Source organism: Clarias gariepinus, chromosome 1 (genome assembly GCF_024256425.1).
Source record: "Clarias gariepinus isolate MV-2021 ecotype Netherlands chromosome 1, CGAR_prim_01v2, whole genome shotgun sequence".
NCBI classification, from domain to species: Eukaryota; Metazoa; Chordata; class Actinopteri; order Siluriformes; family Clariidae; genus Clarias; species Clarias gariepinus.
In genome coordinates, this window is record NC_071100.1 from 1,707,453 (window position 1) to 1,734,884 (window position 27,432).

At 38.6% G+C, this 27,432-nt stretch overlaps 1 protein-coding gene across 4 annotated transcripts; it reads left to right on the forward strand.

The window, feature by feature from the left end:
* Nucleotides 1-1,865: 1,865 nt before the first annotated feature.
* Nucleotides 1,866-23,693, forward strand: LOC128528576 (7-alpha-hydroxycholest-4-en-3-one 12-alpha-hydroxylase-like). 4 transcript variants are annotated; one of them, XR_008360965.1, is made up of 2 exons: nt 1,866-1,939; nt 23,542-23,693. XR_008360965.1 is itself a non-coding variant. In XM_053501504.1 (2 exons), exon 1 carries the CDS (start codon nt 10,715-10,717, stop codon nt 12,254-12,256), a length of 1,542 nt encoding a protein of 513 aa, XP_053357479.1. In that variant the 5' UTR covers nt 10,580-10,714; the 3' UTR covers nt 12,257-13,037; nt 23,542-23,668. The 4 variants fall into 4 exon arrangements, 2 of the variants coding, with proteins under 2 accessions (XP_053357479.1, XP_053357469.1); XR_008360964.1 differs by lacking the exon at nt 23,542-23,693 and adding an exon at nt 13,971-14,233 and having other exon boundaries at nt 1,870-1,939; XM_053501504.1 differs by lacking the exon at nt 1,866-1,939 and adding an exon at nt 10,580-13,037 and having other exon boundaries at nt 23,542-23,668.
* The last annotated feature ends 3,739 nt before the right edge of the window (nt 23,694-27,432 follow it).

A 27,432-nucleotide genomic window follows, 5' to 3' on the forward strand; every position in this document is an offset into this window, starting at 1 on the left:
TGTCTTACTGACGTTTAGAAGGAGGTTGTTCCTGTGGCACCAGTTCTCCAGATTCCCAATCTCCTTCAGGTAGGCTGACTCGTTGTTGTCAGAGATCAGGCCCACCACGACGGTGTCGTCAGCAAACTTAATGATTGTGGTGGAGCTGGTAGTGGCCACACAGTCATACGTGTACAAAGAATACAGCAGCGGGCTCAGAACACAACCCTGGGGGGCTCCAGTGCTGGGAGTGAGGGAGGATGAGACATGTTTGCCCATCTTTACTGCCTGTGGTCTGCCAGTCTGGAAATTAGAGATCCCCTGACACATAAATGAGCTGAGTCCCAGATGCTCCAGCTTGGTGGTGAGTGTGGAGGGAATTATGGTATTCAATGCTGAGTTATAGTCGATGAAGAACATTTTAACATAATTCCCTCTTCTAGTGTCCAAGTGAGTAAGTGATGTGTGGGATAATAAATATTATTATTATTATTATTATTATTATTATTATTATTATGTATAAGTGGACCTGTTTTGTGCCAAAGTTTTGCCCAGAGATAATTTCTCCAGAGGAAAAAAATATATATGTATATATAATATATAAAAGTACCATGATCAAAGAGAGATACTTTATTGGCCAGAATTATATTATAAGTAATCAGCAGACACGAAGACATTTTCAAAAGTAGGCATGGCAATGGATTGCAATGTACAGTAAGCATTATCTTAAATACTGATTAAACATTTCCATATCAGATTAAATTCTTAAAATTCAGTATCATGATTTTACATGATTAATGGTGCGCAAATGGTTAAGTCTCTGGCTCAAGCCTGCCAAATTCCTACTGTTGAGGCATTGAGCAACACCCTTAACATTCTGCTCTAAGGGCTGAATACGCTGTATCCTGACTTACTCTGTGCTCTGAATTCAGCTTTCTTTAAATAATATATGATATAGCAAGATATGCAGTAGTTTTAATCCAACAAAATCATAGCATTAAAACTCCCCCTTGATGCCTTGATGGTAAGTGAGTTGCAGATATGTCTAAAAATAACTAAGTTAAACCTCAACCTTTTGTTATTGTGCTTCTCAAATGTGAATGATTCATCAGGGATAACACTTAGCTACTTGTCTTCCTCTGCATATTTTTATTTGGATAGAGCTGTGCCTAAAGTAAGTTGGCATAGTGGTTAGCACCTCCAAGGTATGATTTCTTGTGTGTATATGTTGTCCGGTTGCTTGTTGGGTTTTCTCTTGGTTTTCTCTGGTTTCCACTCTGTAGTATTGCCTATAGTGTGTGAGTTTGTTTGTGTTTGTTTGTGAGAGGAAGTAAACACAGGGTTTTTTTTAACCAATTTGCAATCTTTGCAATTGTAATAGACAGTACACCGTACAGTTTCAGTATGGTGGCTCACTCACGCAAAACGCAAATTGCATGGGATGGATGGATTAGAGCCTCTTTATCCAGGTAATCCAGGTGATCCACAAATTGACTGGTAAAGGCTCTTTCAGTATCCTTTGGTGATGCAGGCATTATATTAATAGGTCTATGATTACATGCTTTTTGTCTTGCCTCCAGTCTTGTATAGCATGGAGCATTATCACTCCTAACAGTTGTGGATGTGTTTGATAGCAGTGTAGTAAATAAATTAAATAATATACAAAAAATACATATTATTTATTATCCTTTCTATTTTCTTTCAAGAACCACTGATGTCTGTCTTTCTGATGAGTCTCACTACTGCCAAAGTGTCCTCCAGTGTCTGGATGGAGTCCTGAACAGAAGGCAGGAACTTACGCCTTTCTTTGTGCAAATATGATCTTTGTGAATCCTTTATACAGCTTCCTGCTTTAGAGTTGATGTAACAACTCTTCTGTTCTTATTCAGCAGGAGTCCATGCACAACTCAGCTCTGAGATGATGAGGACAAAGCAGACGAGAACTAGTAGGCAATCCATGGTACATGTTTTTCGTGAAATCCTTAGCAGAACTTTCTGCCACTCTTCTTCTGCAGTAACATTTTCACTATTAAGTGCTGAAGACTCTGTGACATCTCATTCAGAATCATTTGTGTTTAATGGACAGTGATCAACACCAACCCAAGACTTTGTTTATTAGAGCATATCTATATTCTACAGCTTATGCTGATGGTTTTAGAAGAGCAAATTCTTTACCTTTCCAAATTTTCCAACCTTTCCAGTGGTCTCCCTTACAAAAAATACAGCAAAGCTTTGGGTGAAAATGGTCCATAGCTCAAGAGTAGGTCCACTGTATGTTTCCACAAGCCTTCACTCATGACCTCTAGTGTCATGTGACTTTGAGGATTTTTATGTGCCATGAGGGTGAATTTAAGCACCAGGATTGTGTATTTTATTCTGTAATACGCATTGATAGTTTTAATTATCTCGGTTGGTTATTACAGGTCTCTACAGGTCACAGCACACCCTAGAGCTTCTTTAGTCTTAATTATTATAATTACCAAATTATCAGCTTTTCTGTGTCTTAATTTAATACTAATATATTTTGCCTTGCACTAATGGATTTCATTGTTATGCTGACTTCAGAGCGACTGAAACTTTTAAGCGGAGAGTCTGTCTCAAATAAATACCAAACTGACATTTCATTCCACTGGTTCAGTACTGAAAAATCTGTGACACAGTCTGAGAGATCGCCAAATGGAGGACTGAAGCTAGAACACGAGCTGTCCTCAGAGTAGACGAAAATTCTTTAAAGCATACGGTTTGTAAAATATTTGGCACCTGATGTTTCACTGCTGATTTCTTCATGTTGTGGCCCAGATATTACTGCTGTTTTTTCAGGCATACTCTCAAATCCTTTTGCTCTGTTTAAAACACATTCCATGGGATCGAGCCAGCCTGTAGAAGGTCTCTGTAACTCAAAGTAAGGCCCTAATCAGGTTTTGAAAGCATAATTTATTATCTCATTTTTGGGGGAAGGAAAAAAAAGGCCAAAAAATCCAGCAACAATAAAAGACGACATTGAGAGAATCTGAATATTGTCCGTCATCTTGGAGCGATATTAAAATAATTCATTAAAACAATGTAAGTGCAGACTGAAAGATGATCAGCATAGCAGTTAGCCAGCTCAGTCTGTTAGCCATGTGTTTGATTCCTAGCTGAGTGTAAGCTGGATAATTTGTTGGTTTTGCTTTAATCAGCATTGAAACTACTGACTATTTTTATAAATGCAGTAGACTGTAATATAGTAAATGTAGGAACGAATGGATTAAACTATATTGGACTATATGTTTTATTGCTATGTTAGTATTTAGAAGTTATTCACAGTGTAAATGTATCATTATAAACTAGCTATCATAGCTACAACAAATATCTGTACTTTATACTTCATTACATTTCTGCATGGAGTTGTTGAATTACCACATTAGTGTGTAGTATTTGAAGCACAAATAGCTGACTATTATGGATAATTGCCTTATTTCCCATCCCACCATGACATTATCAGTGACGTAAAAGGTGTTTGAAATCAGAAGCAGAGAAAGTTGCAGGAAGTGACAAAGAGAGAGAGAGAGAGAGAGAGAGATAGATTTTTTTTCAGAATCAGAATCAGAATTACTTTATTGATCCCCGTGGGGAAATTCTCTTTAATTACAGAACAAACTCCTGATGAAAATAAAGATTTAAGAAGACATGTAAAGATGGTATGGAAGATTTAAATAAAAATAAAACAATAAAGTAAATAAAATAAAAATAGAATAATATAAACATAAAAATAAAATAAAAAAAATAATAAAAAAATAACCAATAAAGGTAAAACCTATAGCAGCAATTATATGAACATTAAATTATATTGACATTGTTATTATCAGCAGACGTATACACAGTATACATGGTTATTAAGGTGAATTGTGCATATGTGTGTGGTTTATGGTTTGGTGTGATCAGATATGCGAGTTTAATAGTTTTATTGCGACCGGCAGGAATGATTTCCTGTGTCTCTTAGTTGTGCAGCGTGGAAGTTTTAGCCTGTTGCTAAATGAGCTCCTGTGGCTGCTTTGCATATAGTGTAGTGGGTGTGAAGGAGTGTCAAGTATTGACCTTATTTTGGACAATGTTCTCCTCTCCAACACCTTGTTGAAGGAGTCCAATTCCATTCCTACAACTTGACTGGCCTTCTTAATGATCTTGCCGAGTCTGTTTATGTCCATGACCCTCAGGCTGCTGCCCCAGCAGACAACAGCATACATGATGGCACTGACCACCACAGACTCGTAGAACATCCGCAGCATCGTCCGGCAGATGTTGAAGGACCTTAGTCGTCTCAGAAAATAGAGACGCCTCTGACCCTTCCTGTAAACGATGTCCACATGTTTAGTCCAGTCCAGTCCAGGCAAGGAAAAACTCCCTGAGATGGAAATAGGAAGAAACCTTGAGAGGAACCAGACTCAACAGGGAACCCATCCTCATCTGGGTGAAAACAGATAGCAGGGATTGATGTGCATAATAATATGCGAGACTGGAAGTTCAATATAAGAGGAGATTATATAGTGTAAGATTAAAGTCCAGTTTGTTCCTGGAGGCTCAGGTAGACTGTGAAAAATTTCAGTCCTGAACTATTGAGCGACTGAAGTCACAGGTCCTCAGAGAACAGCAGTCTGCATCAGTCGAGGACAGGACCACCTTCATGGAAAAGTGGAACCAACCCCAGTCACCACACGCATTCCAGGCAGACCACACGGGGGGAATCCATGTGATAAGATCTCCAACCAGAAGCAGGACTCCAGGATGAGTTAGAGAGGTCCAGCGGGCAGAGGGGGTCTGGATCACTGGCAGCTCAGGACGACATGTATAGCTCGACAGAGAGATAGGTAGAGGAAATAGGAGAGAGGGAGAGAGAGAGAGAGAGGAGAGAGCAGAAAAGGAGAGAGCAAAGAGATGGAGAAATAACAGTTAGGTATGGTCACAGTCGAACAATGTAAAAAGTGAATGTATATTTAGTGCAGAGTGCAAGCAGAGACTCCGGCAGGACTAGCTATGACAGCATAACTAAAAAGGGAGAGCCAGAAGGAAACACAAACATGAGGGCTTCCAGAGATGTAAGGCAACAAATCACCTCACCGTTAACAAACCTGAGTGATCAATGAGAGTGGGGAAGACAGCATCCAAACATACCAGTTCACCTAATACTCTACGTCCATAAGTCCCCCAGATCTGCTCCTTTACCTAAGGATAATCTATTTATAAAAATGCTTGGCTAAATAAATAGGTTTTTAGCCTGGACTTAAACACTGAGACTGTGTCTGAGTCCCGAACACTATTTGGAAGACTATTCCATAACTTTGGGGCTTTGTAAGAAAAAGATCTGCCCCCTGCTGTAGTTTTAATAATACGCGGTACTGACAAGCAGCCTGCATCCTTTGATCGAAGTAGGCGTGGCGGATTGTAAGACACTAGCAGTTCACTCAGGTACTGCGGCGCGAGACCATTTAATGCTTTATACGTCAAGAGTAGTATTTTAAAATCGATGCGAAATTTCACCGGAAGCCAATGCAATGTAGATAAGATAGGGGTTATGTGCTCATATCTTCTGGTTCGAGTGAGGACTCTCGCTGCTGCATTCTGGACTAATTGAAGCTTGTTTAAGCACCTAGTTGAACAACCAGACAGTAAGGCGTTACAATAATCCAACCTAGACGTGATAAAAGCATGAACTAGTTTTTCTGCATCGTTCAGTGACAATATATTTCTTATCTTGGCAATATTTCTGAGGTGGAAGAATGCTATCCTGGTAATATTATCTACATGTGCTTCAAATAAAAGGCTTGAATCTATAATCACACCGAGGTCTTTTACTGTTGCACTTGATGGAACAGAAAGGCCATTTAAAATCACATTGTGATCAGAAAGCTTACTTCTAGCTGCTTGTGGTCCTATGACTAGAACTTCTGTCTTATCAGGATTAAGCAGAAGGAAATTAATTAGCATCCAATCTCTTATGTCCTGCACACATTGCTCAACTTTAGTAAGCTGGTTTTTCTCATCTGGTTTTGCTGAAACGTATACTTGTGTGTCATCAGCATAACAATGAAAACTAATACCATGTTTACGAATTATGTTGCCTAGAGGAAGCATGTAAAGGGAAAAAAGCAGTGGGCCTAAAACAGAACCCTGTGGAACACCAAACTCAACTTGAGAACATGAGGAATGGTCACCATCTAAATCTACAAACTGATAACGATCAGTCAAATAGGATCTGAGCCACAAGAGGGCCGTTCCCTTAATTCCTACTACATTTTCTAATCTGTAAAGGAGAATATTATGATCAATAGTGTCAAAAGCTGCACTGAGGTCGAGTAACACAAGTATAGTGACACAACCCTGATCAGAGGCCACTAGGAGGTCATTTACTACTTTAACGAGTGCTGTCTCTGTGCTGTGATGAGGCCTAAATCCTGACTGATACAATTCATGTATGCTATTCCTATGTAGATATGAACATAGCTGTTGTGATACTACCTTTTCCAGAATTTTAGAGATAAACGGGAGGTTTGATATCGGCCTGTAATTGGAAAGCTGACAGGGGTCAAGGTCCGGTTTCTTGATTAGTGGTTTAATAACTGCTAATTTAAGGGATTTAGGAACATACCCACTGCTGAGTGAACAGTTAATTACATTTAACAGGGGTTCTGTTATTGCTGGAACTATCTGCTTGAGAAAATGTGTCGGTATCGGATCTAATTCACAGGTTGACGATTTTGAAGAGGAGATGAGTGAAATTAGTTCACTCGCTTCAAGGGGAGTAAAGTATTCTAGGTTCTGATGTGACATGATTAATTTATCATCTGTATCACTTAAATTGTCTGGTTTTAAAGCCTGAATTTTTTGCCTAATATTTATGATTTTGTTGTTGAAAAAGTTTATGAAATCCTCACTACTGTATGTTGTTGTTGTTGAGATTTCTGCAGTGGTCTTGTTTTTAGTTAATTTAGCTATGGTATTAAATAAAAATCTAGGATTATTTTTGTTATTTTCTATAAGAGTGGAGAGATACATTGACCTAGCAGCACTGAGAGCTCTTCTATAGTTCAGGATGCTCTCCTTCCATGCTATTTGGAAAACTAACAATTTAGTTTGACGCCATTTGCGTTCTAATTTCCGAGCGGTTTGTTTTAGAGTGCGTGTGTGATCGTTATACCAAGGAGCAAGTTTCTTATCTCTAATCATTTTTCTTTTAACTGGAGCTACATTATCTAAGCTATGACGAAGTGTTGACTCTAGATATTCGGTCGCTTGATCGAGTTCTGTGAAATCAGATGGCGATCCAATCAAAGTTGATAACTCTGGAAGATTATCGATAAAGCTCTGTGTGGTATTTGATGTGAATGTACGTTTAAGGCGGTAGCGCAGTGCTGTGCGTACATTATTACTATAAGATACTTTAATCGAGACAAGACAGTGATCTGATATAACTTCAGACTGTGGAATTGTAATTATGTTTCTTATACTTACTCCGAAGGATAATATTAAGTCCAAAGTGTGACCTGCTTTATGAGTGGGTCCTACTACACACTGATTTACTCCTACTGAGTCCAGTATGGACATAAATGCTGCTCTCAGAGGGTCTTCTGGATTCTCAAAATGAATATTAAAATCTCCAGCAATTAACGCTTTGTCTACGGAAACGACAAGGTTTGAAAGGAAATCTGCAAATTCACAGAGAAATTCAGAGTACGGCCCTGGAGGTCTGTAAATGATGATTAGCGGAATCGTCTGAGCTGACTTTATGTTACTAAAGAGAACTTCAAATGCATTAAATTTAAATATGTGTTTTTGTACAATAGTCAGATTATCATGGTAAATAACTGCGCCGCCTCCTCCTCTACCAGTTAACCGAGGCTGGTGTATGTAGCTGTATCCAGGAGGACTAGCTTCATTTAGAGCTACATACTCGTCCTGTTTAATCCAGGTTTCAGTTAAACATAATATATCAAACTCCTGGTCTGTGATAGTTTCGTTAATAATAACTGCTTTAGATGCGAGAGATCTAATATTTAACAGTCCTAGCTTCAGATGAGAGGTGTTCTCCTTGCTCCAAGTGACAAAATTGTCCACCACAGTTCTGTATTCACTCTCGTCACCATCAGTGATGCATCCAACTACTGCTGAGTCATCAGAAAACTTCTGAAGGTGGCAGGTCTCTGTGCAGTAGCTGAAGTCTGTTTTTACTATGAAAATGACTATTGTGAGCTAATACCTAAAGCCCTATACCTTTTATGCTTAGAGGTGAGTACTACTGTACTTTTTATTTAAGTACAGAAGTAAATTGAGGATCTTTCCTTATACTTGAGTAATATTTACCCTAGGGAATCTCTACTTTTATTCAAGTACAGGATTTGCAGACTTTCCCCACATCTGGTAACAAAATAAAGTTGCAAATGGGTCAATATTTTGGTATGAAAAACAAAGTATGTTTTTAATTTTGTTTCAGTAAAACATTTAAAATGTAATCCATTTTATTTTTGTGCAACCCAGACTCCAAAAAATTGAACTGAATCTTTAAATAAGGGACTTGTTTGAATGACACATGGTCAGAATATTTGTTTGTGACATTGCATAGTGGGCGATTCAAGATTCAAGATAGAGGGCTGATTACAACAAAAACAATATTTAAAAAAAACAATAAATAACTTAAAATGTTAGTGGACTTACACTGGCTTAAAGGTTCGCGCTGTGGCCTCGCATACATATTAGGCTTATTGGTGTTCCTGTAGTGTATGAATTAGTGCTAGAGTGAGTATGTATGTGTGTGTGTATGTGTGTGCCCTTTGATGGATTGGCACCCTGTCCAGGCTGTACCCTGCCTTGTGCCCCAAGCCTCCTGTGATAGGCTCCAGGCTGCGCGTGATCCTGCACACAGAAGAAAGCAGTATAGACATGAGTGAGGGAGTGAGGGAAAATGGTCGTGTTGGGTTCAAACCTGAAAATAGCCTGGCACTGCAGCCAATGGAGTCTGAATTAAAGCTGAGACAGAATTGTAGGACAAAGACAAGGCCACCACCATACACGACCCAGTCCTTGTCAAGCCCAAGAGCCAAAACTTAAATGTATTTATTTGCTTGTTTCAGGATCTTCCTCACCAGACATGTGATTTCTTCTGAATAAAATAACCAACCCCTTAACTTCAGTGTTATCATTTTGTACTAATAAATACCCAGGACTTGTTATATGTTATAGTCCATAAGCTCCCACTCCAATATTAGTTTGTAGCACCGATGCTGATGTCTGAATTAAATATGTCAGATTTTGACAAAATAATAGCAGTGTACCTTCGTCAGTTTATATTCAGAATGTTTATTTCGGTCAATCTGCTAAACAAATAAAACTGATTAAGAATTTTGAATTTGAAACATCAGGACAAATTAAGTGCAGGTTATTAATAAAAAAAATTTTAATCATAGTTCAAAAAATACATATTTGTTACCAGGAGATCAATCACAGGCATCACAGCAAGAGAGAGCAGTACAGAGAAAATTGCATGAGCAAGACAGTATTTTTAGGGAAAATACACCAGGAAACCTGTTCTGTAAAAACAAACAACAAAAAAAGAAGAAAAAATAGATTTTTCTGTTGGCCATAAGAGGGCAGTATAGTTAAACTAATTCATCTCAGTGTGCACTTGTAATGTTCACCTGACATTCCTGTAGTTATCTAAACATCCAATTATCAAAAAGCAGATAAAATTCAAATTGGGAGGGAAAAATTCTGATCTGGAGAGAAATAACTGCTCAGTGGGCCAAAGACCTCATTTAAATTAAAATTAAACTGTTAATTTCATTTGGAAATCAAGGTTCCAAAGTCTGGAGGAAAAGTGAAGAGGCACAGAATACAAGTTGCTTAAAGTTTCTAAAGTTGCTGATGATTTGAGGTGCCATGCCTAAATAAACATAATCATTTTTTAAGTTGGACATTTCAGAATTCAGTCTAGGTTTGCATGCTTATTAGTTGAACGAGCTGCCACACATTTATGATTCTAGTCATATTCTGATCCAATTTGCTCTGGAAAAAGAAAGCTTCTGTTTGTATTAGATTCTGTGCTCTCTTTCATCCACTGTATATTTTCTTTGCATTGCCCATACTTAATTTAATAATGTCTCAAACTTTACATTTCAATTGACAAAATTTAATTACAGCTCATATTCTTATCGCCAGCTCTCTTGAAATCTCCCATTTTCACAGTTTACAGTTATATGTCTGTAAAGCCAGATGAATTATTCAAAATTAACTAATCTAATGATTTCTATAAGTTAGGATCTTAAACCAGTCTGCAATCACATTAAAATTTAAATCCCAAAGGTTTAATGTGTATCTTTATTTAAAGATCATAATCCATAATTCCCTGTTTATCTTTATGATTAGGTAAATTATTAACTGTTTATGCAGGTTGCATGTTCTGTACATTTACATAAGGATTTCCACTGCTACTTGGAGATTAGATATGTCTCAGCTTGTAGGTAAAGAAAGAATTTGAGGATTGTAAAAAATGCGTTTGTAAAAAGAAAAACATGTACTTCATTATCTGGGACAACTGAGACCGCCTAGATTTAAAGGATTTTAGAATACAGACAAGGGGTGGAGTCTGAGCTCAGTGAGTTTAAATCAGTACAAGCAACAGGAACAGCTCATACCACATATGCTGCTCTGAGAGAAAACAAAAGAGAGCGAGAGAGAAAGAAAGAGGGGATAAAATTTAAACACCATGAGCGTTCTGCTGCAAATTCTACTTGCTTTAATTATCTCTCTGCTTGGAGGACTTTACATTCTTGGAGCCTTTCGCCAACGAAGGTCTGGAGAACCTCCTCTGGATAAAGGTCCTCTCCCATGGCTGGGACATGTTCTGGAGTTCAGGAGGGACACTGCAAAGTTTCTGGAGAGGATGAGAAAAAAGCATGGGGATATTTTTACTGTGCAGCTAGGAGGGTTTTACTTCACCTTCATCACAGACCCACATTCTTTTGGCTCGGTGGTTAAAGAAGCCCGGAACAAACTGGACTTTAATGAGTTTGCCAGGCTCCTGGTCAGGCGTGTTTTTGGCTACCATCCCATAGAAGGAGATCATAAGCTCATTCAGGCTTCCAGCAACAAGCATCTGATGGGTGAAGGCCTGGTGGTGTTAACGCAATCGATGATGAACAACCTGCAGAACCTCATGCTGCACAGTATCGGGTCTGGAGATGATAAAGATGACAGGCTGTGGCACGAGGACGGGCTCTTTATTTACTGTTACAACATTGTGTTTCGTGCTGGATATCTGGCACTTTTTGGAAACGAAGTGGCAAGTACTTTAGAAAGTGTGGATAAAGCAAAGGAGGTTGACCGAAAGGAATCAAATGAGCTCTTTCATGAGTTCCGTAAATATGATCAACTTTTCCCAAAGCTGGCCTACGGAGTTCTGGGACCATCTGAGAAAATGGAAGCAGAAAGGCTGAAAAGACTTTTCTGGAAAGTCCTTGCTGTGGAGAAAATAAAGACCAAAGAGAACATAAATGACTGGGTGTCTGAATCTCATCATGTGCGTGCTGAGCATGGAGTGCCCGAATCCATGCTGGACAGATACATGTTCTTGCTCCTATGGGCATCCCAGGGTAACACTGGTCCTGCATCATTCTGGCTTCTCCTGTTCCTCATGAAGCACCCAGAAGCCATGGAGGCAGTGAAAAACGAGGTTGATAAGGTCCTGCATGAAACTGGACAGGAGGTGAGGCGTGGTGGTCCATTGATTAATCTGACCCGAGACATGCTGCAGAAAACTCCGGTTCTGGACAGCGCGGTAGACGAGAGTCTGCGCATGACAGCTGCTCCCATGCTCACACGAGCTGTAATAGAAGACATGACCCTGAAAATGGACAACGGGCATGAATACAAGGTCCGCAAAGGTGACCGCGTGGCCCTCTTCCCTTACACTGCTGTCCAGATTGACCCGGAGGTGCACCCTGATCCACACACCTTTAAATACAACCGCTTCCTCACACCTGAAGGTGGGAAAAAGGCCGAATTCTACAAAGGAGGAAAAAAACTGAAGTACTACAACATGCCGTGGGGTGCTGGGACCAGCATGTGTCCCGGGAGGTTCTTTGCAGTCAACGAGCTCAAGCAGTTCATCTTCCTCATGCTTACATATTTTGACTTTGAGTTGAAAAACCCAGATGAAGAGATCCCAGATATTGATGTAAGGCGTTGGGGATTTGGGACGATGCAGCCAACACGTGAAATCCCATTCAGATATAGACTCAGGTTTTAAAATGTTCATGTTATTAACATTCTACACTTTACCTGATTGCTAAGTCAGGGATGATGATTCTTTTTCCCCGCTTCTTCTTTTTCTTTCTAATTATTATTATTATTATTATTATTATTATTACAATTTTGTTCTATGAAAACCATAGGTTTTGGATGAATAAAAATGATGTGATTATTATTATCAGCACTCTAGATTTTTATTAGGCATATTATACATGAATGGAAGTACAACTAAATGACAGTAGGTGAAGTAGAACTTGTGTTAAAAGATCAAACACATGCCCACACACACACATTTCCCAATACTGTGGTCATGCAGCAATTCTGCTTTTCACACACCACAGCAGTAACACTCACCTCCTATCACTCGTCACACCTCATTTTACTAAAACAACTAACAAAGGTTCTCCCTCAACAAGATCATGACCCCTGAGAAACACCAACATTAGGAATCATTACATGATGGTCCTTTTGTATTTGATATTATAAATAAATTAAGTCTCCATTTTAAAACATTATTTAGTCAGTACACACTAAAAAACGCTGGGTTGTTTTTTCTACCCCAGCGCTGGGTTGCCTCTGTTGAGTCATTTTTCTGGGTTATTTACAGAGAGTTGGGTAGTTTTTGTGTAACCCAGCTTCTGGGTTAAAGTTTGGTTGGCCCCTCCCCCAACTCTGGTGTATTCAGCGTCTGTCAGCTTCGTGTCTCTCTTGAGCTCCCACACCGCTGATGTCGGTTCATCCCCCTCGTGCATTTAAGGGAAAATGACGTTAAATACGAGGTCTGTATACACATGTTCACTCACCTAAGTCACATATGACTGAAATATTACTATATGTAAGATTTATTACTGTTACCATGTTAAGGTTACACTCAAACTTTCAGGCTGGTCTGAGGTAAGATAATTTAGCTGAGAATAGCTGCTAGTTAGCGGAAGAACCCCACCTGTGTGTGAAGTAGACGGCTAAGATGTCTGAGCTTTTTAGAATGTTTGCAGGGTGTATGAAGATGGTGAAGTGGTGAATGAACAGCTAAACTGTTAACTGTAGTGCTAGCGTTAGCAACCACATTAACATTAGAACTCACTGCTTGAAACAATAAAATGCTGGGGTGTTACAAAACACTGACCCTCTCACAAATATACACACCTGCTAACCCTCCCGATTTTCCCTGGAGTCAAATGTCTCCTTTATTTCTCCTGAGTTATCACAATATTTTACACCTCTACCTCTTTGGCAAGTATGCTAATATGTCACCAGTAACTGCTGCATGTAAGCTAACCAGGTAGCCCCCAAAGTTGCTTGTGACTCAGGCTAAATTAACTATCAGTCAACGCGCCAACTACCACAGCGGAACAGGTAACTACTAGATGGAAGTATTAATATTTTGGTGACTGTAATGTGCCCGTATGACACCAGCTATGACACTTTTTGGGTAATTAGCTTAAAATCAACGCAGACCACAAGATCAACTAGTCTGACTTAAAAAAAAGGGATGATATTTAGGAGCTTTATCCCAAACCCATCCTTATCTTAGTTTTATTTTTGGTAGTAGCTGTCTCCATGTTTTTGTTTCAGGTTATCTATAGCCTATTTTAATGGACAGCTTTGTCATTTTTTATTTAGTATAAATTCTATTACACAATAAATTAATAGTCTTATTCAGTTTAATCTTTGCTATTCAACAAAAAAAAAATCTTTTTTTTCTTCCTAAGGTTGGCACCAACATGGTGGAATACCTCCATCAGGCTGAAGTGTCAGGGCCGTATCCCTACTGTACATCCTGACATTGGGAGATAATGACCAGCGCTGCTCTCAGGCGTTCCTCATTCTGGTGGTTTGATTCATTGTGTCAGAGGCAGCAGAATCCCATGTCGTTTTTTTCAACAATGTGAACGTGACAGGCAAAATTATTAGTCATGTTGTCAGTAGAAAATCATACTCAATTTTAGTTATTTAAATTATACTAAACTTAGGTTTTGATGACTAGAAACCACTAAAATACTGTACTGGTGTGTGTGTGTGTGTCATAATTTACAGTGTCCATCCGGTAAAAAAAGAAGTTATTCTTGCAAACCATTGTGCATCATCAGGTTTTACAGTAATTTTACATGATATAGATAATTTTTCTGTTTTAAGTTGTTTCCTTGCCACTGTCGCCCTCGGCTTGCTCACTAGGGACTATCTGATCATTCTGATTCATGCACATTCTATACAAACTTAAATAATTCTTTTGATTGTGTAAAGCTGCTTTGCGACAATGACAATTGCTAAAAGCGCTATACAAATAAAATTTAACTGAATTTAATTGTTAGACATAACCATGTTGCAAATAGCTTCCACTTGCTGAGGTGTGAAAAGGGGCCCTCTGCCACCCCTACAAGGTTGTCTTGCAGTTTTACATGAGAAAATATTAATTAAATAAAAATTATATTAAATAATGTAATTTACAGTAGTACTGTATAATTTAAATTCAATTTTTATTTGTCACATACACAGTCATAAACAGTACGATATGCAGTGAAATGCTTAGACAACTGCTCGTGACCTTAAAAAATAAAAGCTTATACATAAGAAATAAATATGAGTAAAAGAAATACGTTAGATAATTAAATTAACTAGTAAAATATACTGTACAAAGTAAAATATACTGTACAAATAAGAACAAATTAAGAAATTCAGAAATTTTGAAATGACTGGGTGTGCATGCATAAAAAGTGACTTCTTAAATATGGAACTCCAAAGTGTTCAAAATTAAATAAATAAATAGGACATGATAAAATAAATAACTCTTTGAATAAATAAGACACATACATGTAATATGAGAATGATATTGTGAAATAATGGAACATATTTTGAAAAAAAGTTTATGATTGTGAAATATATTGCACTCTGCTATATAAATTTACTTATTATTATGAAATAATATTTCATGGCCATTATTTTTCCCAATAACAGGGATTATTGCAGAGGCATTTTATTTAATTCCAGCTGTTTTTTTTTTCAAAATGTAATTTTTTCAAAATCAGTTTTTATTTTAAAATCCCGTTTTTTACGATGACCTATTTATTTCATAATGCGACTTTTCAGCACAATGAGTCGTTCTGTCAATCAGCGCCAGTGGGTTGGACCTGCGCGCCTTTACCTGCTCCGCGGACCGCTGCTACAGCTAGCAATAACGTGCTAGGCAGTGGCGGACTGGCTGTCTGGAGCCCCGGGCGTTCTCCCGGTGGGCCGCTGGTCAATGTGGGCGGCCCAGTCAGTACATAAATTTATTTTAAATGACGGAAACTATAATATTGAATCCCTTTTTTACACAGATAGATAAGTGCGTTAATCGTACGGGCGCCGCTGATAAAGTGCGTGTGTTTTGTAACGGCCAAAACTATGTGGCACAGTTTGTTTGCATGTGAATGTATTGTAATCCTATTCCATACGTGTTCTGAAACCACGCCCCCTTTCACTTTTAATTTACAGACGGAGAGATAATTTCTCGATACAGCAAAGATAATAAATGCCATGGATAAATAATTGAAAAGGTGGAGCTGAAAATTTACGCGACAAGAAGAAAAAGCTTTAAAAGCGGATGCTGTGATGCTGTGTGAATTAGCAGATTCTGCCTTTAGCATGAGGGGAAATTACAGTTCCACAGGCTCTGACAGCTCTAACATTATGGTCAGGGACAGTGAGTCTGGATCCAGCAGCCTCAGGGTCAGTGATGATATTGACCAACACCTCTCCCCTTCTGTACCCAGCACCTCTCCCCTTCTGTACCCGACACCTCTCCCCTTCTGTACCCAGCACCTCTCCCCTTCTGTACCCAACACTTCTCCCCTTCTATACCAGAGCCAAGTAAAAAATCAACTTAACAGATAAACTGGAATAAAATCAGAAGCAGCATTAGCTCGGACTAGTAAACTTACTCATTTTTTGGCATGAGGAAGACGGCAGCGTGGTCGGATTTCCCAAATGATTGTGCCTTGTAGCCGTTCTTGACTGTAGTGTAACAATGGTCCAGTGTCCTTTTGCCCCTAGTGGGGCAGGTAATGTGCTGATAAAAGTCCCGGTGCTGTGTTTGGTACTGTGTGACTGCCTCATGCAGCTCGAATAAGGCAGTGTCTGTGTCCGCTTGTGGTGAAATGTAAACGGCGCTGATTATGACTGATGTAAACTCCAGAGGAAAGTAAAAAGGACGACACATAATAGACAGTAGTTCCAGGTTTGGTGTGCAGGAGCGTGTAAGTGGAACAACACTTGCAATGTTGCACCAGCTGTTGTTTACCATTAAACACACCCTGCCTCCTCTTCCCGAGTCCCATGTCCTGTCCATGCGGTGAACCAAGAAGAACTTGGCCGGATAAATGGCGTTGTCCAGCACCGCTGAGTTCAACCATGTCTTAGTGAAGCAGAGAAGGTTGCAGTCCCGAATCTCCCTCTGGAACTTTACTCTGGCCCTGAGGTCATTGAGCTTGTTCTCCAGTGACTGGATGTTGGCGAGCAGGATGCTAGGCAGAGGTGTGCGGTGTGCACAGGCTCTCAGCCTGTTCCTGACGCTGGCTCGTTTCCCGATTCATCCAGTAAATACCTAAGAATACTGTATGCATGGATAACCTAAAGTGTGTTACAGTATATGTAACAGTAAGTCTACAGTATTACTGTACTATACAGTACATTACATACCTGTTCTCTCTACAAAATGATTAAATTATTGATAACACAGTTGTTCTTCCAACATTTGGCTGCACCCTTCGACCAGCCTCTTCCATTGTAAGGCCATGATTGATAACGTGATCCACCAGTGTGGCCCTGATTTCATCTGGAATCTGTGTATCTTTGGCATCTTATACCCCTTCCTTTATTGTGTCTTTGTACTCTTTCACCACACAGTTTTGAATCCCTTTTTATTTAGCTTCCATTATCAGAAAGGGGAACACTTGTTTTGTGCACTGTATATATACAATTACCTAAAGGATTATTAGAAACACCATACTAATACGGTGTTTGACCCCCTTTCGCCTTTAGAACTGCCTTAATTCTACGTGGCATTGATTCAACAAGGTGCTGAAAGCATTCTTTAGAAATGTTGGCCCATATTGATAGGATAGCATCTTGCAGTTGATGGAGATTTGTGGGATGCACATCCAGAGCACGAAGCTCCCATTCCACCACATCCCAAAAATGCTCTATTGGGTTGAGATCTGGTGACTGTGGGGGCTGTAGGATTACAAATTTATAAAATGTTAAATCTAGCTTCCAACATAATAGTATATATACATAATAGTATTTAAACTGAACAAGTTATGTACATTGGGTTTTACATTTTAAGGTAAAGTTGGTGTCATTCTAAGATCAAGCCTGGTACCCCAGGTGTCAGAGACATTAACCTTTTGTCTTTACATACTTCCTGACCACTGGGACGGGTCCCAAAGTCAATGTGAATGCTAATCTCAAGGCCAGGCTGTGCCTTTGTCTCTATGATAATGTAAAGGATTGGGTGATACTGTCAGGCTGATTAGATTAGCACCTATGCATTTGAAAGCCACTGTTATGCTGATGAGATCAGGGCTGGGGAACTTCCGTTACCAGGCTGACTCCCGTATTCCACTATGCTTTGTTTAGATTGTCTCCACCTCTTTTATCCCTCCCTCTTGTAAAGTATAAACCCTCCAGAGCTAAATTTTAAGTCAGACTTGGATGACTACAGAGATGCTCGGCGAGTTCTCAATAAAGAGTAACTTCTGCTTGAATGATATCCCAACGTCTCCTGGTCTCTGAAAAAGTTTCCAACAGGGCCATTTTAGTACACTGAACTCATTGTCATGTTTAAGAAACCAATTTGAAATGATTCAAGTTTTGTGACATGGTGCATTATTTTGTTGGAAGTAGCCATCAGAGGATGGGTACATGATGGTCATAAAGGGATGGACATGGTCAGAAACAATGCTCTGGTAGGCCGTGACATTTAAACGATGGCCAATTGGCACTAATGGGCCTAAAGTACACAACCACCACCAGCCTGCACAGTGGTAACAAGGCATGATGGATCCATGTTCTCATTCTGTTTACGCCAAATTCTGACTCTACCATTTGAATGTCTCAACAGAAATCGAGACTTATCAGACCAGGCAACATTTTTCCAGTCTTCAACTGTACAATTTTGGTGAGCTTGTGCAAATTGTAGCCTCTTTTTCCTATTTGTAGTGGAGATGAGTGGTACCCGGTGGGGTCTTCTGCTGTTGTAGCCCATCCGCCTCAAGGTTGTGCGTGTTGTGGCTTCACAAATGCTTTGCTGCATACCTTGGTTGTAATGAGTGGTTATTTCAGTCAAAGTTGCTCTTCTATCAGCTTGAATCAGTTGGCCCATTCTCCTCTGACCTCTAGCATCAACAAGGCATTTTCGCCTACAGGGCTGCCGCATACTGGATGTTTTTAAACTTTTTAAACCCTAGAAATGGTTGTGTGTGTAAATCCCAGTAACTGAGCAGATTGTGAAATACTTAGACCGGCCCGTCTGATTGGTTGATTAGATAATTGCATTAATGAGAAATTGAACAGGTGTTCCTAATAATCCTTTAGGTGAGTGTATGTGACCCTGCCAAATCAGTCTTCATGAGTTGCACCTCTGAGCTATTTCACAGAACTAGTTGATCATTGGTTAAGAGTTGCACATGTTTCTCTTTGTTAATGAAGATGAAGGCTCACCTGAGAGCAATTTCTCAATTCTGTCAATAGTACAGACTTCCGACCTGAGTAAAAGACTAATTGGTTTGGTGGTTGTGACATTTCAGCTAAGAACCAGGACAATTTAGTTTGCACAGCAGGACAAAAGCAACAAAAATTGTCAAAAATAGCTGGCAGATGTACAGAACCATTTGCATGTTGTCCAAAAGCAATCGCAATTTGATAAGAGGCAACAAGACATTGCTCATATGATGTGAAAAACTGACAACAGGATCTGACGGTGGAAAGAGTAGTTTTAAGAAATGCAGTTCTGTTGTGAGAAATGACTGAAAGACATTTACAAAAAAAAAAAAACTGTAAAATGAGACCAGGGCTGGATAGTTTTGTTCTGCAGAAACGATATCTGAAGTCACAGAGAGATCCTGCTCTGTAGAAGCTGCCTCAGCCTATTTGTGTTATTACTCCATTCTGCCCTTGTGAGTAATAGTATAGTAATGATGTCGCTGTTGATTATCTGCTCTTGTGCTTTTGAAAAAGAAATGTTTTTTTTTTCTATGAACATTTAATAGGATGTTATTTATTGCATATATGTATGGTTTGCAAAACTTGAAAGTTTTTTGTAATAGACCAGTATATCAAAGTAATTTAACTGTTTAATAGACATGGGTAGTTTTTTTTTTTTTTTTTTTTTTTTTTTTTTACAGATTCACTGTAAAACATGAAAATAATAATAACCTATTTGTGAGGTAGAATTAACCCAACATTCCAGTTAAATATGATCCAGTATTTGGGTTAAATTAGTCCAGCATGTAGTTGGTCCAATATTTACCCAGCAGCTGTTTTTTTTTTAACCTAGTATTTTTTTAGGGTGTATATATTACAGGTATGAACCAGATGTTCTGACATGTATGTTTGAATTGTTTAAATATGTTTTATCCATGAAAATATTAAGAATGTAATAAATATACAGACTCACATATATGGGTATGTATACTATAAATGTACTGTATGTGCACCCCTGACCATCACACACACACACACATGGTTCTTCTCCAAACTCTAACCACTAACTAAGAGGAAGTGCATAATTGTGTAGGAAGTCTGTATTCTGTAGTGTTTTTTTTTTTTTCCCATTAGGGGAACTAAGAGGCCTATTTAGGGGGCGTTTATTCTCTGCTCCATGCTGACTGGGACAGAAAGCAGTACTTTATTTACATCCTTCCTCAGTTCAGTTCCTTGAGCCACCATGGCAGCTCTGGACCCCAAGGCTTCACAGGGCCTCTGGAGGTGTGCTGTGGGATGTTGTATCGGTTGCTTGGCCCTGTGTGCAGTAAATTGTGGTGTATTGAGAGTTTTGGTGCCTTTTTAGTACTGTCAGAATTTACTTCTTGCAGTGATTTCCATTGCATGAGTTTTTCTGTGGGATCAGACTGGACGGGCTTGGCTTTGGTCCGTGCAGGCATATGTGGGCCTTTGGTGTCCATGATCCTGTCAACTGTAAAACATGATAGATAGAACATATGGCATTTGATAATTAAATAAAAGCAAAAACAATGACAACAACACAAGAACTGTATTGTCAAGTGCATTTGCAAAACCCATCAAGCACCATAATAAAACTGGCTTTCATGAAGACCATGTTAGAAAAGCACTGTATTACCATGTAGAAATGAATTAAAATAAAATTTAAATAATCAAAGAATATACATAAAGTGGCAAGTATGCAAGCCTTTTAGCATGTTTTTTCCGCATTAATTTGTCATAAAATGTGATCTGATCTTCATCTAAGTCAACAGTATTGACTAATATAATCTAAGTAAAATAATAACACTAAATTTTTTTATTGGACACACTCATCATTCAAATTTCAAAATGATACTGGAAAAAGTAAGTGAACCATTGCAATTGGAATTGATATCTCATTGACATCCCTTGGCAGCAATAACCTCAACCAGATGGATTTCTACAGAGTTTCAGCAAACGTACAAACATTCTCATATTATCCTGAAGATTTTTTTTGATACGATTGGAAATTTATCTTCTCCTCTATGACTCCAAGCTGGCCATGCAAATCATGATGTTTCCTCCACCATACTTTATGTTTGGGATGATGTTTTCATGATGATATGAAGTGCACTTTCCACCCCAGATGTGGTGCAGTGTGTTCTTTCCAAAGAGTTCAATCTTAGTTTCATATAAGATCTAGGCGTGCAGTAATATTCTCAGCTGCTTCCTTCCTAACCCTAACCCTACTTGTTCAATGTTTTACATACTGTAGACCCAATTTCAATGATGCCTTTAAATCTTTGGCTGTCACTCAGGGTTTTTTTTTTTTTTTTGTACCTCATTGATGAGTCTTTTTGTGCTCTTTGGGTCATTTTGACTAGGTGCCCACTTTTTAGTAGCGCAGCCACAGTCCCAGTGTGTCTCCATTTGTCTAACTGTAGACTGGTGAATTTCAAAATGATAAATTTGTTGTGTTATTATTTTAGGCACATTATATTTATCCATACACTTAACTTAAAGTAGATGGAGATCAGATCACATTTTATGACAACTTAATGCACACAACCATGAAATTCCAAAAGAGAGATATATACAAGAGAGAGATATATACAGAGAGAGAGAGAGAGAGAGAAAGCAAAGCTAACTGTTTACTGTAATTTATCAGTGTATCAAGGGTTATAAGCTTCCAAATGAATGCCAGGATTTGTTTATATAACTATCACATTTTTGCCTTTCTTTTAAACTGTCTGTCTGTTTGCACTTTACACTTAATATGACTTCCAGTTTTCCACGTGTTTAGATGTATTGCGTTTCGAAGTGAATTTCATCAGCTTTGGCTTTGTACTCTGCTCATTGAAAATGTAGGTCACTCTAATCTAATCTCATATAATATAATCCATTCTAATCTAATCTAACCTAAACCACAGAGAGATAATCAAACCAAGCAACTGGTCAATTGGACAAAAAAATGCTGGGAAAAATTCTTTAAGACTAACACACTAAATAACTCAGTGGTGTCTTTGAACGGTCAAGAAATCAATCAGCCTGGTGCTTGTTACAAAAAAGATAAAGTTCTTTGTAAAATACACAGTATCACATTTTAAAAGTTCCTTGAGTTACTCCCATAAACTTCTTTATTTCTTAGCTGTGAAGTTTAGAGGTTGCGTGTGTAAGGAGTCTCCACTTCTCCACTTTACTGTACAGCAGAGGGGGAACATGGGCACAATTTCTAAATGAAGAAATCTCATTTTTGCTGACAATGGGACTAAACAATATGGGAAGTAGGCTCAGTGGTGACGATTGGATTCTTTAAAGTACTGTTTAGTCGAGAAATAAAAGTCTCAGGACAATGAAATTATTTAGTGTGTCTGTATTAAATCTGTACATTTAAATTTGGGGTTTGTTTAACATGACCAGACTACCAATACCAATTGCTGATTCCTGTTGTTCTCTCCATCCAATCACCGATCAACAGTGCTTCCATTGACCTGCCACTGATCACCAGTGTTCCAACAGAACATTCATCACCAGTATTCCCATCAAATAATCACTGATCACCAGTGTTCTCATGAAACAACCGCTGATCACCAATGTTCCTATTGAACACTCATCAACAGTGTTCTCATCAAACATTCATTAATCTGAATATCCGAATATATAAGTCTGAGTAACTGTTATTACTAAAGAAGTATACGTAATTTTCTCTTGTAAGAGATGGCAGAGCTGATTATCGCCTGGCAGCTCTGTGTGTGTGTGGGGGTGGGGGGTGTGGGGGTGTGGGGGGAGTGTCTGTGTTACTTGAGTGCTGATGCTCTACTTAAACACACAAACACACGTCATTGATGCGTTAGCGTGCTTGCAAAACCACAAGATTTTGCAAGAACTTTCAAGATAGCATCAGGGTTAATGTCTGATCTTTGAGCCCGATGTTGCTCAGATATTGTGTCTCACTTATTATACACTTTAACCTCATCCGGTGCAGATTGTCATTGAACAACCAGAAAGCTGTTCAACGTCTCATTACTGTTATACATGAAAAAAACAAACAAACAAACAAAATCACTATGGCATTACGATCTTTGCAAACATTGGGGTAAAAATGCACTAAATCTGACTTTTATGGTGTTTATTTTCTGAAAAATGTAAGATGGTGATCTGATCAGAGCTTTATATGATGAGCTGAGCTTCATTCCACTAATTACTGTATTATTCCATACTGTGTACAAGGTGTGTGTTTTCAGACAGTTTAATTTAAAACCGAGTGAGCTGTAAACCCGGTGGTGGGCTGCACCGTAACACTCTTTTATCTCTGAGTTGCTATTTGAGTTGCTTTGAGTTAGACTTTGTTCTTCTGCCATGTCATTCACCCAACACACACACACACACACACACGCACACACACACAAGATAATAAATGAGCACCACTCACGTTTTATTACTTGGAAGGCCTTCAAAGCATTGAACAGTGGTATTAATTAAAATGTGGTCTGTAGATCTTTCCTAATATTACTGTACATATTTATCTGTTTTATTATCAGTCTTGGTATTGGTTATTTGATTATATGGTGTGTGTGTGTGTGTGTGTGTATGTGAATAAAGAGGAACAGATGCCGGGAAAGAAACAGTGCCTCAGCAGGAATAACAATGGCTCCATTGAACAGTGATGTAACCCTCATGGCCAGTACTTGGTGGAGTAGGGTTTCTTTGTTCTCCTGTTTGGTGTTCCGCACAGAGTCATGGTGGTGGTCTGGTTCAGATCAGAAGAGCACCGCTGGGCCCCTGTCTTAACTCCACTCTATTAGAGTTATTTTTTACTTGACTCTTAACTTATTATTTGATGTATAACCTTTAGGTATCTTCTCCAGCACATCTCAGAGAAACTAATAAAAACTGAGATGCTTATGATCTACATAAGCTAAACACACTTTTTCAAGTTATCTGTGATTACTGTGACAAAATTTTAAATGTTGGAAAAATTTAATTTGTACAAGCTGTTTATGGTTGCAACTTTCAGCTAATTTCTTGCTTTTATACTTTCTTGCAAACAGACACTGGAGGAAACACAGACTGAGACCTCCGACAGTTGCCTAAGACCAGCTAACAACAGGAGAAAGAGGCAAAACCTGATGTGCAAGAGCAGGAGACTCATAATGCCTGAATGAAATCTCACATTTAGATGGAGGGGCGCTAACTACAGATACAGAGGAAGGAACATCAAGAGATGGAATAGGATGTTGATGCAGACAATGGACCTACATAACATTCTGATATGCAATTACAAGTAAATATATAAAATACGCTACATTTAAATGTTAACTTTTTTCTCCTATTTGACAGCTACTTTTGTTAAAAAAAATTCTTTAATTATATTTTAATTGAATAATATTAATGAAACATTTTACACTCTAACCAGTATTTAGTCTCTGTTCCAAACCCCCCACACTCATCTCGGATTTTATATTATACATTTATTTTTACATTTACAAAAATATAATATAAATGTTAAACACAGAACATGTTGAACACAAAACACTGATGCATGGTAAAGTTTCAATAATTTCAGAGCCTCAACTAAGTTTGAAAACCTACACATGGCAAGGTAAGAAAAAAAAGAGCACAAGCGTCTCTCTTATAGCCATCTTGTCTTCTTGATAAGAGAATTTGGTAGCCATTCCTGGTCTCTCCTGGTCACAAGGACATGCTGCCATAACACACCTGACCTCTCTTGAACCCAGATGATCCTGAAGAGAACAGAAAATATATGATTACATATTTATTATTTATTATATGTATCTATGCTATTCGTTGAACTTTATTATAGTAGGCATTATATTTATTTGTAGCATTTATTGCATTTATTTATTCATTGTTTACATCTGTATAATTAATTCACAGTGTACATAAACACTTTATTTTTGCGATTAAAAAATATATATTACAACTGTAAAGTCATTCCTTAGAAAACAAACCAACTACGTCTCTACCGGCACCTACTGTTTCCGGGTTGTCTAAATACGCAAGTGTGCCCGGGATTGGAACCAATGTTACAGTGTGCACGCAAACCTGCGGGGGGAATGGAGAGGGGGAGAAATCGTGCTCGGGAACAAAATGGAACAATCGTTCCCAGTGGGAAAACGCCTTTAGTAGACAAGGACAGAAGTTATGAATCTATATGTTAATGTAAATGTAAATGAAAATTGTATAACCTGTATGTATACAATTTGTTATATGGGAGACCTTTAACTGCAGCTACATCACTGAGGTCAGAATAGGTAGCTACAGCAGGTCAGAATAGGTCAAAAGAATTTTCTTTGTGTATCGCTGCTTGTTTGGAAGCTGGGGTCAGAGCACAGGGTCAGATCCCCTGGAACAACTGATGGAGCAGGCTTGACACTTTGAGCTTTTGATCAGTAGCGCAGGGTCTTACTTGTTGAGGAAACTTAGGAATTTTATGGCCTAACTGAGTTTTAGGGTGAACACCTACCAACACGGCACGTTTCTCTCTAACACACAGTAACATGAACACCAACCTGCAAGAACACTGTTATTTATAACACAGACCAACGATCAGCTTGAGTGCAAATGGAGATGGGCTGTGGTTGATAACTGTAAAATTGTATTACATTATTGTGAAATACGATTTTTTCTATAGTCACACATTCACAGTGACGTTAAGCAACAAATCCAGACCATGACTTAGCACTGTCTGCCTGCACATTCCTTGTGCCCTGGCTTGTTCCGGGTGAAATCTGAAACCGAGGGCCTCTATATTGTCACCAGTGAATTCCTGTGTGAAGATAGGAAGATAGGAACTTTTCCAGTGTACTGTCAGAGTGGCTGATTCAGAGCATACGCTGTCTGATTACATGTTTATAAAATGAGTTATGACCTCATGCAGCAATATATGTTTTAAGTAGGCTTCATTTGGAGCTTCTGTCTAGACAAATTTCTTTTCTAGAAAGCTTTACTTTGCAGTACAAGCCGGATACTGAACACTACAGGTCACTCCAAGACAATTACTGCTACTGACCCTAAAACACAAGAAAAGTCTGCTCCAATATGCTTAAAACCATATGAAAAAAGACATTGACGTTTGGGACTTTCGTTCTATGGATGGGTGAAACAAAGCCTGAACTTTTTGGGTCTATGAATAAGCAGTATGGTTGAAGGGGAAAGAATGAAGCATATATAGAAAATGCACCCTACAGGGTGGTGGCATGGTGATGTTCTGGAGCTGCTTTCCTTTTTCTGGCAATAGAACCCTGCAGCATGTAGAGGATAAGTTTAATTTAATAAAGTATTCTTTAAGTAAACTTTATACCATCTGTGAAGAAGCAAAAACTTAGGCATTAATGGACCTTCCAACAGGCCAATGATGAAGTCCTGGAGGGTATAAAAATAAAAATAGCATTTTGTGTTGACTTTGGAGAAACCAAAGTCAACACAAAAACTAACTTGTTATATTAGTTGTGGTGAGCTATTCAAATTGTTCTTGTTTCACTGATATAGTACAAACAGCTGCAAATTCATAATTTTGGCTCAAAAACCTTATTATTAAAAGGTTTTAAAAATAATTAACAGAAAATTTAAAGTAAAAATAAAACAAATTAACCTGCATGTTACCTTAAAAAAAGTTAAAATAAATCCCGACCAATAAGTGTTTCCATTTATGCGCACATGCTCTCTCGCCTTTAATGTGTGTGTGTGTTTTTCTCCCTCCTGCGCTGCTGAGTGTGTGTTATGTGTGTGCGCGAACGTAATTTGACACCGTGCCGGTTGTGTGTGAGGGAAGCACCCCCTCTCTGTTTCAGACACACACACACACACACACACATTAAAGGCGAGAGAGAGAGAGAGAGAGAGAGAGAGAGAGAAAAGAGAGAGAGAGAGAGAGAACCAGCACGGTGTTAAATTTCGAGCGCACACACATAACACACACTGACACACAGTAAAGGCGGGAAAGAAAAAGAGCGTGTGTGTGTTTAAACAGGCGTGGTGTCAAATTATCCGCACACACATAACACAAACACATACACTGCAGCGCTTTCTCCCAAGAGAAAGAAAAACACACACACGTAACACACGCACTTAAACACTGACACACAGTAAAGGCGAGATAGAAAGAGAGTGCAGCGCAAGAGAAAGAAACACACACACATGGATTGATTATACCGCAGCTCCAGAGAGAAAAAAAACGTTGGCTCAGCTGTGATGACGTGACGCTCGGTATCAAAACAAGAAGCGCATGCGTTATACATGATACTCGGTGCTCATAAACCACGACAACACTCGTTTTTTAAGTCAAAATTTATTACAAATCTTTGCTCGTCTTCCAGAACACTCGTAAACCGCGTTACTCGTAATCAGAGGTTCCACTGTACATTACAGCAATAACTATTGTGTTACAAATACATAATTAATACACAATGGGTATATTCTTATTGCAGCAGTAGCTGTTATACTTCTGGACAATTACAAATACTAAAAAAA